Consider the following 19271-nt stretch of genomic DNA (forward strand, 5'->3'; position numbering starts at 1 on the left):
CCTGCAAGACAGCAGCGCAACACTCCGCCACTGTGTCACCCCATGTGTGTAATTATTAACAGTATTCATTATTTAAACGAAATTACCGATTTATCTGTAAAGTGTAATATACATACTTTAATGCTTTTCATCATGAAAGTGATATCAAGTATAAATCTAAGGATTCTAAATGTGCAGAGAGTTGGAATATCATACATTTAATGTGTTCAGTGTGGCGATCTATTGCTGGCGATTCACTGCTGTCAGGAGCAGAGGAAGCCCTAGAAAAAAAGGTAGCACAGAAGACGGTATGTGAGAATTTTAAAACGTATCGTGTCATTATGATCGGGAATATGCAACGCTTGAATATAAAAGCACCACGAATACATCTGTATGTCGACATTTTGCTTCATCACATCGAACCATTTATCAAATATCGAAGCGTGCACACCGATCTCGTAGGATCCGCAAAGCGGCTTTCTGTCACATGTAGATAGTAAACAGAGACTCTGACATCACATTCCAACTTTTAGCACACTGTGCCCCCCGACTTTTTGCTGGTACTGCAACTCGCGCACACGTCGCGTTAATTTCTGAAGACCTACTCAGAGGACGCGTCAAATGAATGCTCAGAATGCGTGGCGGCCATGATGCAGGCGTGCACGCGTTCTGGGCGTGAAGTATAAATGGGCCCTAAGGCAGCAATGCTAACCACTGCACCACCATGGCTCAAACAACAAAAAAATGCAAACAGAGCAATAACCCCAAGCAAAATACAAAGCACAAGCTAGCAATAAGTTTAAAAAAATGTTTTATTGCACCCATACAGTTTCAGTCTTTCAGCACATATTAGCCATGTGACATTTGGCAGTCATTACACTGGGTACAGCCAGAACATCTTTTTTGTTTCCGATCTCCATAGATACTTTGAACTTTTTTCTTTCATAAAGAAGATGAAAACACCTTGTGAACAGTGATAAATATTTTATTATTTAACAGGGTCGCTTGCATTTTTTGTCTTGTGGAGGGGGAAAGGGAAGTCTCCTTTTAAGGCTTGTTTTGGATTTAGCTGCAGTACGTGGCTAATTGTGCATGCAAATTTGCCCGCAGGGTTCAGTGTTATGCTTACAGTGGCAGTACTCATTATGGCATTATGGTCAACTAACGTACCCCTCAAATGAAAATACATCAAGTGTTCCCTTGTTTATAAATATAAATAAAACACATGCTGGATGGAATTAATGATTGGGTTGTTACCTCACACACACCCTCAGCAGTTCGGGAACAGTCTTACAGTTTCCATGCATGAAAGTTCTTTTAATGGTTGCTATACTTCTGTGATGTCACGCAGGACTAACAAAGCTTCATAGGGTGTTGGGAGAAAATATTAATCTGACATAGCCATAAGGCGAATTTACAGGAAAATATTCAGCAAACAAGGTAATTGGGTAAAAGAGCATGTTTGCTGCAATAAGCACATTGGAAAATTTTTCCAATCAACACTAGTGCCCAGTAAAACTGCAGAGTTCTGAAGGGAAAACACAAAGTGTACAGCTTGACAAAAATGATGGCTAACATTAAAGTTAACATTGTTTTTTCTGCAAAGTGATTGAGAATGTTAATATAAACTAGCTGTGATACAGATGAATTTGAAAAATTGTGAATTTTGCTGATAGTAAGTCACAAACGTTGTTGATCTAGCATATTACAGTAAAACCTTTGGTTATCCATCACTCGATTAACCGTCACGTCTCCGTTATCTGTCAGGGCAAAAAAAAAACAAAAAACATGCACATCCTAGCATCTTCATATTGCTACTGCCACACGATACGCTGCGAGCTATACAGATTGGAACAACTCTCCCTTGTGCTAACAGGTAGCGTTTTTCCTCAGCACCATGTGTCATGCTGCATTTTGAAATCATAATGTCAGTTGCATACCTTCAGCTTTAATAACATTTCGTAGCTTTTCTCTTTTGTTATAACTAAACTTCTGTACATTGTTATGACCGATAAACATATGTGTGTGGTATTGGAATTGTCACAAAAACTTTAGAGTTGTGAAAGGGTACAGCCCAGACACAGACAGGAGGACACGTTTTCAGCCATCACCACACGTTTATTCACACTACTATTATTTACAGTCACTATGTGCACCGCCACCAAACACCCCCATAGTCTCTCAACAGTCCAGGCTTCTCTCTAAGCCACCTCTCTTTCCTTCTCACACTCTTCAGGCCTCTCCTCGCCGCCTCCTCTCCGACCTCGTCCTTCTCCTCACCCGACTCCAGCCTTGATTGTTGGGAGGCAGACCTTTAAATAGGCAGCTGAGTGCCGACCACACCCAACCACCTGTGACATGACTCCCCCGCAAGCTGAGACCTCCAGGGGCCAGCGGACCGATCCGCAAGGACTGGCCTTCCTTGGCGGCAAGCCGACACACTGTAGCCTAGGGCCTGATCCTATAAAAAAAAATAGAAAAACAAGGGGCGGAGACGTTGCCCTGACGCAGCCCCTCGGCTCGTCTTCTCGGTTGGGCCAACGCTGTCCGCTCCGATCGGCACCCCGATGCTCCCTTTTCTGGCTTCCCCGCTCGAGCAGTCCGTGATCCCCGCCACGGGACCGCCAGCGGGAGCGCACTCGCTCTTCTCCTCCCAAGCTGCGGGTTTTCCCTCTGCTTCGGCAGAGGGCGGCCTTTCGTGGGACGTGTGCCACCAGCAACACGTCCTCCCATATCGGAGGAACTGGCTTTCTCTAGCCGCTTCCTCCTTTCACTTTGGGACGCCGTGACGGTTCGGATCTGCCCATTGCAAAAGGGCAGACCCAGCCCCGCTGGTGTCCGGAGCTTCACGGGGTCGGTCTCGCTTACCTTCCCCGCTGTGCCTCTCCAGTCAGCAGTTCCCGCAGTGCGCCGATCCTCCTTTGCCAGCGGCTCTTGATCACACGCCAGTGCATCCCTCCTGAATCCTGCGTCTCCGCCCGGAGGGCACATCGCTCGGCCGGCAGTGATCGCACAAGTTGCAGGCCTTCCTGCAGCTCCTGCAGAATCGCTGCCAAGGAGAGAGAAACAGCCGGCGGTGAGCTTACCTTTTGAGCAGCGCCACTCGCCGACTGCTCTCTATGGGCCCTTCCCTCCGGCCCACTCGGGTTTCTTCCAGGCATGAGACGGAGAATCCCTGCTCCCACCTCCGACCAATCGTTGGCGGGAAGACAGGACACGCTGTCCAATCCCATGCCTGTCACGAGGAGGGACTTCTGGTCGGCGGCCATCTCGTTCTCCCTCCACACATGGAGACGAGATTCTGGGCAGCTCCGCGGCTGCTGCGGCTGTCGAAGCTGCAGCCCTTCCTTCTCGGCAGCTCCTCCTGCTGCCGCCGCGTCTTTGAGTCGCCCCTGAAACATAAAGTCCAACGGCGGACCGCTAATGGTCCGCGACTCTACATTTCCCTGCGGCACGTGGGTGAGCTTCCCTGCTGTGCCGGGCCTTCCACAGACTTTTTCAACAATACAGGTCCCCACCTTGACCCAGGTGGAGCATCCTGCCGACTACGCCACTATGAAAGGGTACAGCCCGGACACAGACAGGAGGACACAGTTTCAGCCATCACCACACGTTTATTCACACTACTATTATTTACGGTCACTATGTGCACCGCCACCAAACACCCCCACAGTCTCTCAACAGTCCAGGCTTCTCTCTAAGCCACCTCTCTTTCCTTCTCACACTCTTCAGGCCTCTCCTTGCCGCCTCCTCTCCGACCTCGTCCTTCTCCTCACCCGACTCCAGCCTTGATTGTCGGGAGGCGGACCTTTAAATAGGTAGCTGAGTGCCGACCACACCCAGCCACCTGTGACAGAGTTATCAAATGTTTACAAAACAGCAGAAGTGCTTTAAGTATTTCTTCAATTTACGGGGTAGGAAGAACAACAGCAAACAATATAAAATATGATATAAACAAAATTGGAAAATGTGTCGAAAATGGAAACCACTGATGGTAATGTTCTTCTGCATTGTGATTTTCTTTTTAAACTCTGTTATATTATGATTTGTTAATATATTTTGACGCTCAGACAACTTGTGATGTGCTGTACGGGAGAAGAAAGGGTGGATTGCTGTGTAAGTGATAGGACTGGGTGAAGGGCTTCTATTCTGTGAGGAATGGACACACTTCTTAGGAGATGAGTGACAAGAGAAGGAAGTTTTGAGTAGAGAGTTGGGAGACAATAAGCAGAAGTATTTGCGGTATAGAAAAATACAGAATGTGAGTGGCAGGAGATGATGATAATCGGTAGGGAAAACTTTCTTTTATTGTTTTGGAGATGTGCTCTGTAACCTATATATGACAGGGCACCATTTGTTACAGAACAAAGACTCCAAGTAAAAGGTAGAAAACTCCAGTGCCTTTGAGTTGTATTTGCTTGTTATCCTGGTCATTGCAATAATATATAAATTAATTGAATTAATTAATAGTATTTTGATATTTTTTTTTGTAAATAAATGCAAGTATTCGCTAAACTAATCTACTGTATATCATTTTTAAAGTAGTTGTTCTGTTATCCATCTTTTCTTTTATTCGTCATGGCCTCAGTCACGACCTCTGATGGATAATTGAGGTTTTACTGTACTTGGTTTGAAAATAATAGTATTGTTTGAAATCCTGTTTGGAGAAGAGGATAATTTTAGCTTGTAAGTAGACCTGTGTTCCTATCGTTCTCCTTCTATGACCCTGGCACTTAAAAATGGAAAAATAGCAAGTTCATAGTCCAGGGCAGTGTGTTAAACTTGAAAAGGTCAAATGTTATCCTCATTTGTTGAAACAGAATAGCAAACTTGACACACAGGTTTTGAACTAACTGTATATTAAGAGACAAAGTAAAAAGAAAATCTCTTTTCTGCTTTGGAATGCCAGTAAACATTTTTCATAGTCTTTATAGTGATGTTTACTCTTGAGTAATGTTATTGTTTGGATAATGTGTAGAAAAAGTCATAGGCACAACTCAGAACTTAACACAATAGTAAGATACTGGTAAATGCTGTTACCTTTATACTCTAAATAAAATTGTAATCTGTTCGTTCACCAATCATGCAAAAATGGCTGAACTGATTTTTCACTAAATTTTATATTGGTGTTGTCATTGGTCTTATCTTAAAATGTAATCTGTATGGTGTATCAGGGAGAGGGGTTGTAACGGGTGGGATAGTAACCCAAAAACCATTGGTAACGTAAGAACTACAGCTCACATCAGGCAGCAGGAGTGCATTGGTGCTGATGTCAGAACAGCATCATCAGCACGCACAAATTTTTGCACCATCTGTATAATAATTTTTCTCTGTGGATTTGTCTAAGAGTATATCCTTTGGTTTGATTATGGGTTGTGTTTAGACGTGTATTTCCAAGACACTTTTTTCTGTTTATTTTATTTTTTTATTTTATTATTCTCCTTATAATCTAAGACTGGGTAACACTGCTTCTCTTGGTTTGTTTTGTTTTGTTATGGGAGCAGTTCTAGAAACCATTAATTTAAGTGTCTGTTTCCATACTTTTTAATTAATTTTCTAGAATGAATATTGTAGCTACCAAAAATTGTATTGAAGAATGTACAGACCTGAAACAATACTTTATATTCTGCATTTTTGTTCACAGCATTGATACACCAGGGGTGATCAGTAGAGTATCTCAACTCTTCAAGGGTCATCCAGACCTAATCATGGGCTTTAACACATTTTTACCGCCTGGATACAAAATTGAAGTGCAAACTAATGATCTTGTAAATGTTACAACACCAGGACAAGTGCATCAGATCACACCTCATGGTATTCAAGTTCAGCCTCAGCCCCAGCCAACACACCAGCAATCTCCGGCCCCTGGAGCAGCCACTCCTGTTACAGCGTCTTCAGCAGCTCAGTCAACACCAGTCAAAATCAATAAGGTTATGTTTGTTTACTTTAGTCTATTTAAAAAGAAAAAAGAAAATCTGCGTTAAATGTGTGTTTTTAATTTTCTTTGATAAATCTGCTTAGAATGTGTTAATTTAAAATAATGATGTTTATATTGGTTATATTTATATGCTTACTCGCAAGTGGTCATTCTGTTTTCTTTCTTTCAAATGAGTAGTAAACAATTATTATTGGGTGGACTTGGACATAATAATTGATGATAATTAGATAACATGATCATTAGAATGCTAATCTGGAAAACTGAAGATTTAGTGAATACAGTGAACATTTAAATTATCTATTTGTTTTATGTTTATTATCTATATTATTATTTGATTCCAGTTATTTTTTGTCATTCTTTTTCTGTGACACAAATGAATATATAAAAAAGGTTGAGATTAAACTGCACATTTCCATTTAATTCTGCTTTCTATCAAACATGCATGTTTGAAGTCTAAAAATGTTATATCTACTGTTTTAGATTGTAAATGGGGAACAGAATTAGAACTTAATCACTAGTGCTTGAATTTAGAACAAACAGGTATCTTTTGCAGTGTACACTCGATTCTTTTGCTTGATTGTACCAAGATAAGCTCTGTCTCCTTGTGAACTCCTTTGGACTAGGCATGTTCACAGAATAGATGGATGGATGAATTATTTTTATAGTATTAGTCATCCATCTTTTGTGCTAAGATTTTGACATTAACGGGACTGCATATCAGGTTTAGGTGAACGTTTTGTTAGTTACCGAGGAACACTCTCAATATCAGGCAAAAGAAAAGTTTGATCTCTAGTACAAGAGAAGGACACCATCCATTTTAAGTCAATATGTGCTAAAAGTTCTTCCTAAGCTATTCTTTATCATTAAAGAGCTTAATCACTAAACACGAATTTGGGCTGGTCCCTATTTTGCCAGCAAAAACAGCATTACAAAGTAATCAAAGAGAAAGCGAAGCAAAAAACACTTTGCACTTGCTATAATGCATAGAACAAATCCAGATGAATGCTTGTGCATGCTCAAACATGTTGGCCATTTTCATTAATTTTTTCTTGCTATGCTGCTTTTAGCTCCTAGATGTCAGAAGATATAGTGTTACTGCCCATGATATAAATTCAGGCATTGTTAGTCTATACATGTTTCCCAAATTAAATTACTAATTGTATTAATGTTTGCTTTAGTATAATTTTGGTATTTCCACCACATTGTACTTATTTAGTAACCAGTAACGGCGCACTGCATGATAACGTGCAGTGAATACACTTGACTTGAGCATTCTTAGTTTTCAGACTCTTTCTCTGTACATTTAGCATTTGTTTGTTCAGAGGTTGATGTGCTTGCTGCTTCCTGAGCAGCACTTCTTCTGTCCACCCTAGTTGCTCGCTTCTTCTCTTCTTTCATCGGCATCTTTTCATGTTAAAACTGATTAATTCAGTGTTTGTGTTGCAATTACTTAGAACATTTTCCTTAATTTTTCACTTAAGCTGGTACTTAAGTCATCAGTCTGCCTCAAGAATGATTTAAAATATGAAGAGGTGGGGGAAGTGACGGCGGAGGTGGTAGAGATGAGAACGGGGCCCGTATGCATGCGCCACATGGCCGCCCTACTGGCTGCTGCCGAGAGTTGATTCTGCAATACAATAAAATAAAAATAGGCATAACCTTGGAGGTCAATCATCACCCTGAAAGCGAATAGTAGACGTCACATAGTATACGTGTACCAAATTTCAGGTCAATCGGTTTGCAAGCTACAGGTGATTTAAAATCCTCGACAGACAAACAGACAGCCATGGTAGCATATTATATTATATAATATTTTTTAGAGCATCCAATATGGAAGAACTTGTTTAAGTGTTAACTTTTGAATCTACTACATTAACAAAAAAACAAAACAAACTTTTTAAGCCAAATAGTCCCTTTTGATATTTCTTAACTGAACTCTGTATAATTAGATATATTTATTGAATTTTTTAAATAAAATGGTTTATGTGGAAAGAAAAATTAATCAGCAAACAGTAAATCCTGTGCAAGGGTGCTTGGTGCTTTATTTTATATTCATACGTTAAGAGCTTCCTATTCTGTTTTTCTGTTTATAGCCTTTGCAGTCACCAGCATCAGCCCCAACCAGTCAGCCCAGTCTCTCAGTCCCTGCATATGCATCTCCACGCTCTCCTCCTGTGCAGCCACATACGCCTGTTACTGGCACACCAACTTGTGTCACTCCGCTGCAGAACAACCAGCCAGTAGAGTTCAATCATGCCATTAATTATGTCAATAAAATAAAGAATCGTTTCCAGGGTCAACCTGACATTTACAAGGCATTCCTGGAAATACTACACACCTACCAGGTAAGGTTGTATGTTATGTGGAGGTTTAAAATGTTTTGTAAATCAGAAAATGCATTCTAGTAGGTGATGTAAAAAATTTTATTTTTATTTGGAAACATCTTTTTCTTTGAGATAAATCTTTTGAGATTAATGGAGTTCTTTATGTTAGACTTTATTAATTAAGCTAATTTTGCTTGTTGAAAGGACTGTAAAAGATAAATAGCACAAAGAAAGCTAAAGTGTAATTAATTAAGTGTAATTTATATGTGGGTAAACAAATCAATCACATAATATATGATTTGATGTCTTTGCATTATTCTTTAATTCATTTAGACATTCTCAAGGAGAATTATATATTATTCTAACGAACAATATATTTCCAGTGACTCTGCCGAGAAAACTGTTAAATGCTTCCTTGCGAAGCTCAAATCTGTTCTCTTCTCAGGCACAAAATCAAACTGTATTTCACTAACTTTCAGCTGACCCTTGATTCTTGTATCTAGCATTTTCTAAACCACCTTCATTACCTTCTTCAAAACCTTGAATACTTGACATGACCCACACTCCAATGAGTCAGAAACATTAGAAGAATATTACTATGTAAACCCCTATGAAGAAAGGTTGTTAGATGGACACAATGGAAGTGAGTAAGAGGGTTTAAAAAAGAAAATTTTTCTGCTTAGGCACGTTTTAACACATACTTTCCAGAAAGTGTAAAACATTTCTTCTAAAAAAATTATATAATGGCGTGTGTTTTATTAGTGTAATTTTATTTCTGAAATACTGTATATTAATAATAATAGTTTATGTAAAAAAGAGATTTTTTTCTTGGCAAGTAGTGTATTTAAAAAGAAACATTTAACAATGTTAATAAATAAACATTTTTCATCTCAACCCATATTTAACACTGTTATTAATGAGCGAAACAGAGCTCAACTGGGTTTTCACTGCATTTTAGAGTACTGGAGATTAAACTAAAATAATCATAGATCTTCAAGACTGGTAAAATGAGTATGCAGGAAAAATTGCAAATGTGATTATTCTAGTTTTTATCATTTTCATGCATTCTCTTCAAACAGATTTTATGATACTACACTTCAGTCTCACCAAAGCATGCATCATAAAACATAGTGGCAGATAAAAACTTACAACATCATCTTCTACTTTTGGCTGCTCCCGTTAGGGGTTGCCACAGCGGATCATCTTCTTCTATATCTTTCTGTCCTCTGCATCTTGTTCTGTTACACCCATCACCTGCATGTCCTCTCTCACCACATCCATAAATAGTAATTTTGTAATTAAAATTTTGTTTCATTTTAACGCGTCATCGCTGGACTACTCTTCATAATGATTTTTTTTTGTGGGAAAGACATTACAATACCATCAATTTCAAGTGAATCTGTTGTAACAAAAATTTGATCTGACTTGTGACAACTGATGTTGTGATATTTTAGCTTAGGTTTGCCTTTGAACAGTCTTTTTATTTTTTACAGAAGGAACAACGAAATGCAAAGGAAGCTGGAGGAAACTATACTCCAGCCCTTACAGAACAAGAGGTTTATGCACAAGTGGCTCGTCTTTTTAAAAATCAGGAAGACCTCCTCTCAGAGTTTGGCCAGTTCTTGCCTGATGCTAACAGTTCTGTAGTAAGTATAATACATTGAGCTTCCTTCACAGATTTCAGTACAGTTGATTTTAGTATTGACCGTTTTTGACATATTTTGATAACTCAATTGAATTAAAACATTGCTTTTCAATAAATCTTAGCATAGCTATATCATTTACTTAGGAAATGGTTCATATTGTGGTAGGTGCGGCAGCACACTGTATCAGTGCATGCTCCAAAACTCCTCCTCCTCCATATACAGGGATGTCAGCTATACTTCATTGTAGACATGAGCATTTTAAATAGTTTAATATTTTTACCTTTTTTTTTTTATTTTAAAAAGCTGAATACTAAGTAAAGAACAAAAAGGGAAAAAATCCATTTGGGATTAGACAGAGAGATGTCATTGAAGTTTACTTTTTAATCGGTAAATCTCCTTTGTTCTATTTTCTCTTGAATTGTAAGCATACTACTGCACACTTTTATGCGTAGCATTGCTTTGGGTATCAAAAACACGTTTTGTATTCATTCCTTATTACTGTGTGAAATACTGGTTCTTGCTTCTGTGTTTTAATCATGCACTTTAAATTGTCTTCTTATACACAAGAGTGGGTGTATTCTTGATAGTTTTCACCATGTTAAAGACTGGCTCCTATCTTGTGTTCTTTGCTGCTTGTATAGCCCCAAGTCCACATTTACAGGTTTTACACAGTTGTTATTAGTTTATATTATAGTTCTTGCTACAAATTTTACTGTAAATGTTTAGTACAATCTAGTAATGTGGTCCATTTTGGCTTGCAGAAGATTTAAACCTAAGCACCTAATGAAATGTAGTGCTTGTAAGAGCTTCATGTATTTTTGAAAATGTATATTTATAAGCGTACTACTGCTGATAAATATATGTTTTTCTTTCTTTAGCTTTTAAGCAAGACCACTGCAGAGAAGGCAGAGTCAGTACGGAATGATCATGGCGGCACTGTTAAAAAACCACAGCTGAACAATAATAAACAGAGACCAAACCAGAATGGCTGCCAGATTCGACGGCACCCAGGAACAGGGGCCACTCCCCCAGTTAAGGTAGTAGATACATTTTCTAAATTAGAAAAAAGTTCTTATTTTCTGTTGTCTTTGTTTAGATCGCCATCTTTTGCTTAATTGAAACTTAACCTTTCTGAGAACACAATTCTATCAATATTAAGATCATTTATGATTCTGTCTTTAATTTTTGCTATTTTATTTTTCACTTGGTATACACAAACCACACACACATGATGCTGCATACTTTACACATTGTAATGTCTTACACAGTAATGATTTCCAATAGTAACCAATGACCAAAGCCTCCAGTCCTCAGAAACTTAAAAAGTTGAAATAAATTATGTAACACTAAATGGAAGAGGTCTATAATATGACAAAAGTAACATGTTCACTTTGACCTTTTTTAACAAAACACTAGTAAACTTTTATTTTATAAGTCAAACATTTTAAGACCATTTGTATTTTCCTGAACTGAAACAATAAAATAAACTTAAGAAGATGAATTTAATAAGTAAATATGGAATGCAGGTTGAGTTTCCCTAAACCAAAATATTTAAAACTGAAATGCTCTAAAATCTGAGATTTCAGATTAGGAATACACAACTTGTCCTTTAAATACTATTCTTTTGAACATAAATGTGTAATACTTAAAATTACAAAGATACATGTATAAAAATTCAAGAGCTCATCTAACAAAATAGCTGTTTAGTGTAAAAATTGAGTATTTCCTATATAAAGTTGTACTTTAGGCTACAGATTACAGGTTGGAAAGACAAGCTTGTAAACAGTGTTTGCTTTGAGTGGAAATCTGTGACAGGTTACAATATTGCCACAAGTACTGAATGTCCTCTCAGAAGGTACACTGCAGGCAGGTGTTCGGAGATATTTCTTGGCCAAGTTGGAGACACTGTTATCTGAATTGCTTGATTTGGTGCATATTCTTGCACTTTCTTCATATATATATAGATGTTTCACATGATCGAGTGATGGAAGAGTTTGCTTGTTTTACAGCATCTAAAACTGTCATTTGGCGTACTTTGCAGATAATGGTCAAGCTTGTTGATCCAACTCACCGTCTCTTATCCCCATCTAACCATTTTCAAACATCTAATGGTACCCTTCCCCAATTTTTTCTCATATTTGTGTTTGGAGATAGCAACTTCAAACACATGCTTTTGTTTACACAGAAAAGGGAAGAATACATCTTTGTGCTTTTATGATCTGCAATGGCCTAAGATATACAGTAATCCCTCCTCCATCGCGGGGGTTGCGTTCCAGAGCCACCCGCGAAATAGGAAAATCCGCGAAGTAGAAACCATATGTTTATATGGTTATTTTTAGAATGTCATGCTTGGGTCGCAGATTTGCGCAGAAACACAGGAGGTTGTAGAGAGACAGGAACGTTATTCAAACACTGCAAACAAACATTTGTCTCTTTTTCAAAAGTTTAAACTGTGCTCCATGACAAGACAGAGATGACAGTTCTGTCTCACAATTAAAAGAATGCAAACATATCTTCCTTTTCAAAGGAGTGCAAAGCAAGCAGTCAAAAAAAAAAATCAATAGGGCTTTTTGGCTTTTAAGTATGCGAAGCACCGCCGGTACAAAGCTGTTGAAGGCGGCAGCTCACACCCCCTCTGTCAGGAGCAGGAAGAGAGATAGAGAGAGATAGAGAGAGACAGATAAAAGCTCAAAGGGCACGTATTGATTTTTTTTAAGTATGCGAAGCTCCGTGCAGCATGTCCTTCAGGAAGCAGCTGCACACAGCCCCCCTGCTCACACCCCCCTACGTCAGCACAAGAGAGAGAGAGAGAGAGAGAGAGAAAGTAAGCTGGATAGCTTCTCAGCCATCTGCCAATAGTGTCCCCTGTATGAAATCAACTGGGCAAACCAACTGAGGAAGCATGTACCAGAAATTAAAAGACCCATTGTCCACAGAAACCCGCGAAGCAGCGAAAAATCCGCAATATATATTTAAATATGCTTACATATAAAATCCGCGATGGAGTGAAGCCGCGAAAGGCGAAGCGCGATATAGCGAGGGATCACTGTATCATAAGCCAAATACCAGAAACACTGAGGTAATAGAAAAATATTTCCAGACTTTTTTTGCCGATGATGATGACAGTGCAACATATGTAAACATAAAAATCTAATCTATACCTTTATAGCCACATCTATGGTATAGCGTGGTACATACTTCTTTTGGTATATCACCTACACCTGTTACAGTGCCCACCCCTACTCTTCACCCAATTTGTGGTTATAATGCCATGGAAAGTGCTATACATTATTTTTAAATTGCGACTCATTTCTATTTGCATGCACATATTTACATGCATTGGAGAGGTCAAGATGGCATGGTGGCGCAGTGGTAGCGCTGCTGCCTCGCAGTAAGGAGACCCGGGTTCGCTTCCCGGGTCCTCCCTCCGTGTAGTTTGCATGTTCTCCCCTTGTCTGTGTGGGTTTCCTCCGGGTGCTCCGGTTTCCTCCCACAGTCCAAAGACATGCAGGTTGGGTCGATTGGCGATTCTAAATTGGCCCTAGTGTGTGCTTGGTGTGTGGGTGTGTTTGTGTGTGTCCTGCGGTGGGTTGGCGCCCTGCCCGGGATTGGTTCCCTGCCTTGCGCCCTGTGTTGGCTGGGATTGGCTCCAGCAGACCCCCGTGACCCTGTGTTCGGATTCAGCAGGTTGGAAAATGGATGGATGGATGGTGAGGTCAAGATCTGAAATTTAATCCAAAGTTCCTACGAAATTAAATAAGTGTTGAAATAGAAGTCATAACTGCTGCCATTGACTTTGAATATGATGCATTGTCCTAGTTCTTACAATTACAGTGTGAATGCTACTGTAACTTTCATCACACACAGAACAATGCAAAAAATGAGCTTTGGTGTGCTGAAAATCTTCATCAACTAAAATCAGACTGAGCTTTGGTGTGCTGAAAATCTTCATCAACTAAAATCAGCAAGCACCCTTAAACATAAATAACATCAAAACCAACCTTTGTTCAGAAATAGGAAAAAAAATAAATGCTTGTATGTTAGTAAATGTAGTAGAAATTAGATTAGTTGAGTACATTATCATCATTATTTTTATATAGAGGTTTTTGTTTATTTTTAATTTTATTTTTGAAAACTATAACATTACAATGACATGCTACTCATTTAAACAAATAATAATAGCAAAGATTCAATCTATACACAAGATGTATTTAATTTAATAGAATAGTTTACAATAATGTTGGTGATTATAACTGGCCTCTTTTGGAATAACAGGTTTACAGTTTATTGTTTTGGTCAATACAATAATTTTCAGTGCTCCAAATATACAGTATTAGAGCTTATACACTATATGGACAAAAATATTGGGACGCCTGACCATTACACCAGCAGGGACTTTAATGACATTGCACTCAAATATATACACTTTAATATGGAGTTGGTCCCCTCTGCTGCTATAATAGCTTCCACTCTTCTTGGAAGGCTTTCCACAAAATTTTGGGAGTGTTTCTGTGGGAATTTGTGCCCATTCATTCTGTAGAGAATTTATGAGATGAGGCACTGCTGTTGGATGAAAAGACCTGGCCCTCAATCTCCATTCCAGTTCTTACCAAAGGTGTTTGATGGAGTTGCGGTTTGGGCTCCGTGCAGGCCAGTGAAGTTCTTCCATAACAAACTCATCCAACGATGTCTTTATTGATCTAACTTTGTGTACTGGGGCACAGTCATGCTGAAAGAATAAAGGGCCTGCCCCAAACTGTTTCCACAAAGTTGGAAGCATAGTGTTGTAGCGAACTCCCCTAATTGTTGAATGAGGAGCCCGGAACACACGAAAAACTCCTACTCTTAGGAAAAATACTACTCTAATGTCCGAAAACCGACAGAACCTTCGACCCAATTTTGATGTCCCCAGATGGAGTTGTTTACGGATTTATACAAAAAAAAAAACCAATGAAATAATTACCCAACAGTTGTTTAGCCAAATCAAATGGATATATATTATAAATCAAATCAATAATAAACACCAGTTAAATAACTCCTTATCCAAAAATAAACACTAAGTAATAGGACCCCCCTTTTTACCCTTATATGATATCCAGAAAGAAAGCAAGAAAGAAAGCAAGAAAGAAAGCCAGGAAAAGAAACAGCGATATATCCTATTTAACAACACCCCCCATAAATTCACAGTAAATATCTGTAGGAATACACATATATACACATATATACAAATATAAATTAGATACACAGTCTCACAATCCCCACTCGTTCCCCAGTCCCTTTTATATATCGTTGATTTAAAGAGTTTAGCCACACGGCCTGGGAAGTCTGTGAATAATCCAGTAATCCAGTCAACTAAGCTCCGCTGACTAGAAAACTGTATTTAAAGGTAAAAAGGAGCAATCTCACCGGCTTGGCGACGATTCTTCGTTAAAAACTGCAATCCGTCTCACCCGGGAGTCTGAGCGTTAGCGTCCTTCCATGGCCGCTGCCCTCATCACAAATCCAACTTAAAGCCGTGCACTCCGAAGATCCTTCCGATTAGCCCACACAGCTCTTAGTTGCGTCCAACCGTGATTTCGGAGCCTTCCGTGCTTTACCAATCGCTTCTTTTACCAAAATCCGTTCTCCTTCCCAGCTACTTCTTTAAACAAACTTCCTTCTTCCTCCGCCCTCCTCGCTTCTTTACTTTTTCTTCTCCTTTTAAACTACGCGCCTCCTTGCCTTTTAAGGAAGATTTACGTCACACCAAAGTTCATTTCAGCAAGGACCCTCAGGCGTTGTTTGGACCCCTACTCCCCTTAAAGAGATATCCCCTATACATTAATTGCCGGGGACATCATCACTAAAGGGCAAGCGGCAGAAACAGTTAAAAGCATACAATAAAAAACAATATGTGACAACCGTTACAGTGTTGTCCAAAATGTCTTGGTGTGCTGAAGCATTAAGATTGCTCTTCACTGGAAATAAGGGGCCTAGCCCAGACCCTGAAAAACATCATCCCTCCTCCACGAAACTTCACAGTTGTCATAGTGCAGTCAGGCAGGTAATGTTCTCCTGGCATCTGCCAAACCCAGACTCGCCCATTTAACTGCCAAACAGAGAAGCGTTGATTTGTCACTCCATAGAACACGTTTCCACTGCACCACAGTCCAGTGGTGGTGTGCTTTACACCACTCCTTCTGACTCTTGGCATTTGACTTGGTGATGTGATGCTTCCAATGCAGCTTCTCGGCCATGGGAACCCATTCCATGTACCTCCCACTGGAAAGTTAATGCCTCTGGAAGTTTGGAACTCTTCATCTATGGAATCAGCAGAGCTTTGGCGACTTTTATGCACCATGCACCTTAGCAATCTTTGACTCCACTCTGTGACTTTATTTGGTCTTCTGCTTCGTGGCTGAGTTGCTGTTGTTCCTAAATGCTTCCACTTTCCAATAATACCACTTACAGCTGACCGTGGAATATCCAGAAGGGATGAATTTTCATAAACTGTCTTGTTGCAAAGGTGGCATCCTATCACAGTACCATGCTTAAAGTCACTGAGCTCTTCAGAATGACCCATTTTGTTTCACAAATGTTTGTAAATGGAGACTGTATGGCTAGGTGCTTAATTTTATACACCTGTGGCAATCTGTCTGATTGAAACACCAGAATTCAATAATTAAGAGGTTTGTGCCAATACTTTTTTTCATATAGTGTATTACTGCATTGGATTTGTGTATTATTGCTATGGATTGTATTCATATGACTGACTTTTTAACATTTGTAACATAAGCCAATTTTCCTTTATCCAGAAAAAACCCAAACTGCTTGGCTTCAAAGAGCAGTCTTTGACAGAAGCAGGCAAACATGGAGCTGGCACCGAGTCACTTTTCTTTGAGAAGGTAATTGATGTTGATTACTATATACTTGAAAAGTGGTCAGTTGCCGTGAATTTTTTTTTTTCATTTATATCTTGTGTTGCAATATGGAGACTTTATGTAGTTGTGTTTTTCCAGCAGTTGGCACAATACTTGTATAATATCAAACTAAAAATAAATAAATTACATAAAAATGATGTATTTACCTTCCTTGAATACATATTTTGTAGAAGTGCCTTTTGAAAAAAAAAATTGCTGTCTTTTAGGAAAAGTATTTACTTGCTTTGCTTTTGAACACTGACAGTTTGTCCATTTCTTTCTTTGTGATGGAATGGCACGCACATGTAGATTTGGTTCATGTCTTGCCCCCACTGCTTCCTGGATAAGTCTAACACAATATGAATCACATGATCAGAAATTTTATGTTTAACTGTTACTTTTTTCTTTTTTTTTTCAAAGCACTCTGTATGACTTGTGGTTTATGAAGAATACATAGTTTTATTATTTATTTCATTATTTAGTACTTTGAGCAAAGACAACTAGAATATTTTAGCAAAATGTTGTTTTTATTGTTTTTCAATAAATGCGTTTTAATAATAACAGTTTCTCTACAGTGTAGTGTCATATATTCTTTAGAATGAATACAAAACTATGTATTATTCTTTATGAATAAATTAAATAAATCATCCTGAAATTACCAGCTGAAATAATCTAGAGTGTATTTATATTTAAATATTGATTTTCATGCTCATAACAGTAAAGCAGCACAGCCCTATTGTAGTGCAGCTTTGTAATGTTACTCAATTATAATTGGTAAATTAAACAAAGTTCAGGAATTAAACTCCTTATGTTTTTCTGGACATGCTATGCACACCTTCAACATTTGAGGATTATGCTTTTATCTCTTGAAATGCATGTAAGCAGGAAAACAATTTCACATAATCTTTTAAGTCTGGCAAAAAAAACCCAAAATTGATTGATGTTATTTAACTCAAGTAATACTTTTTGTAGCTTAGTTTCACTGTAAATTAAAAAAAAAAAGCAAAATCTGTGCCTAAACAGTATACTGTGCATATTCCTCAAGACATGCTTAAATAAATGAAAGTTAGAATTAATGCATTTTAGACAGGCCCTTATTTCATTTTAGCAATTACTGTTTGATTTATTAGAAACAAAGTCCACAAATTTATGTACATCTTGTATATAGAATTTATTTGTACTTGAGGCATTCTATGATATTCTAACTCATATGGATTAGTGTTGCTTAGTATACCAGAAATTAACGGTGCTACTAAATTTTTAAAACATTGCTATAATAGCATTATGGAAATTCGGTAATCTTACAACATGAAAATGTCTCTGAAATTGCTTTGCGCTGCCTTTGTTGAAAAGTAAGTGCTGTATCTTTAGGAAAGGCATGGACAGCATGGAGTAGATGTGTTGATTTCGCTACAGGCAGTGCTGCGTCTTTGTGATTAACAGAATACCAAATCACATTAGCTGAGCTTTATTGTATACTCGTCAATTTACTTTACAAAAAAAGAGATGGAAGCAGTTGATGACACTAGCAATACCTCAACATGTTGATAAACAGGGCAGGTGAAGAAGTAAGATATGGCAATACTTTGTCTATAAGACAAATGAAACAGGTGAACCTGAAGATATTACAACACTTCTTTTTAGACTGTGTTGTCTTGCTTAAGGAGACGACATAATGAATCTTTCAAAGCACTTATCCCTGGCTCATCCCCATATTTTACATCCATTCTGAACTCAATCAGTGTGAGGCGATCTTTAAAGTAAAAGCAAGAAAAGCTAAGATTAATGTATTTCGAGGGGTTAACAACTGCAGCATTTTCACACAACGCACATTCACAAAAACCACTTACTAAAGCTTGTTTAATGCACAGACACAAACTAGTTCAAGCGTAATCGTTGTGATTCTGTGAAGTGTGATGCAAAGTACTGTACTAAATAGCGTTAATCCATAAAGTCGTCTATGCATTCTGTACACAGTTTTAATTAATGTGCATTTCACTAGTGATATTTTTGTGGAGGAAAATCTTCAATTTTGCATTTATTTTGTGAAAAATTCCAAGTTTATCCATCATTTATTTTGGTATCATTTTAGTATTGGTACTGAGGTGTGAAAGCTGGTATCAATATCAAAATTTTAGTATATAATTTTAGTATATATCCAACTTTGTTGTGGACCCACTGCTTTTTCCATTACTTATGACAGGTCAACCCACATCTCCAAGTGACATATTCCAGACTTGTTTGACCATCTTCCAAACCAAGAATTTTTTTTTTTTTTTTTTTTTTGCAATACAGAGTTATAAACTACAGTAGGCACAAGAAACATAGGTTAGATAGATAGATACTTTATTAATCCCAGTGGGAAATTCACATTCTCCAGCAGCAGCATACTGATACAATAAACAATATTAAATTAAAGATTGATAATAATGCAGGTAAAAAACAGACAATAACTTTGTATAATGTTTAATGTTAACGTTTACCC

At 38.3% G+C, this 19271-nt stretch overlaps 2 protein-coding genes across 4 annotated transcripts in view; one reads left to right on the forward strand and one right to left on the reverse strand.

Annotated features, from left to right (window-relative positions):
* Positions 1-19271, reverse strand: part of ubl7a (ubiquitin-like 7a (bone marrow stromal cell-derived)) — a 1205533-nt gene that overhangs the window by 1090347 nt on the left and 95915 nt on the right. The window lies entirely within an intron of this gene.
* Positions 1-19271, forward strand: part of sin3aa (SIN3 transcription regulator family member Aa) — a 131320-nt gene that overhangs the window by 69002 nt on the left and 43047 nt on the right. For 2 of the 3 annotated variants that reach the window (XM_051920791.1, XM_051920792.1), the window contains 5 exons: positions 5624-5909; positions 8011-8262; positions 9735-9887; positions 10766-10927; positions 16682-16771. In XM_051920791.1, the coding sequence (XP_051776751.1) occupies positions 5624-5909; positions 8011-8262; positions 9735-9887; positions 10766-10927; positions 16682-16771 (943 nt within the window). The remainder of the gene's footprint in view (positions 1-5623; positions 5910-8010; positions 8263-9734; positions 9888-10765; positions 10928-16681; positions 16772-19271) is intronic. The other variant, XM_028823851.2, reaches the window with a different exon arrangement.

This window comes from Erpetoichthys calabaricus, chromosome 17 (genome assembly GCF_900747795.2).
Source record: "Erpetoichthys calabaricus chromosome 17, fErpCal1.3, whole genome shotgun sequence".
Taxonomy (NCBI): domain Eukaryota; kingdom Metazoa; phylum Chordata; class Cladistia; order Polypteriformes; family Polypteridae; genus Erpetoichthys; species Erpetoichthys calabaricus.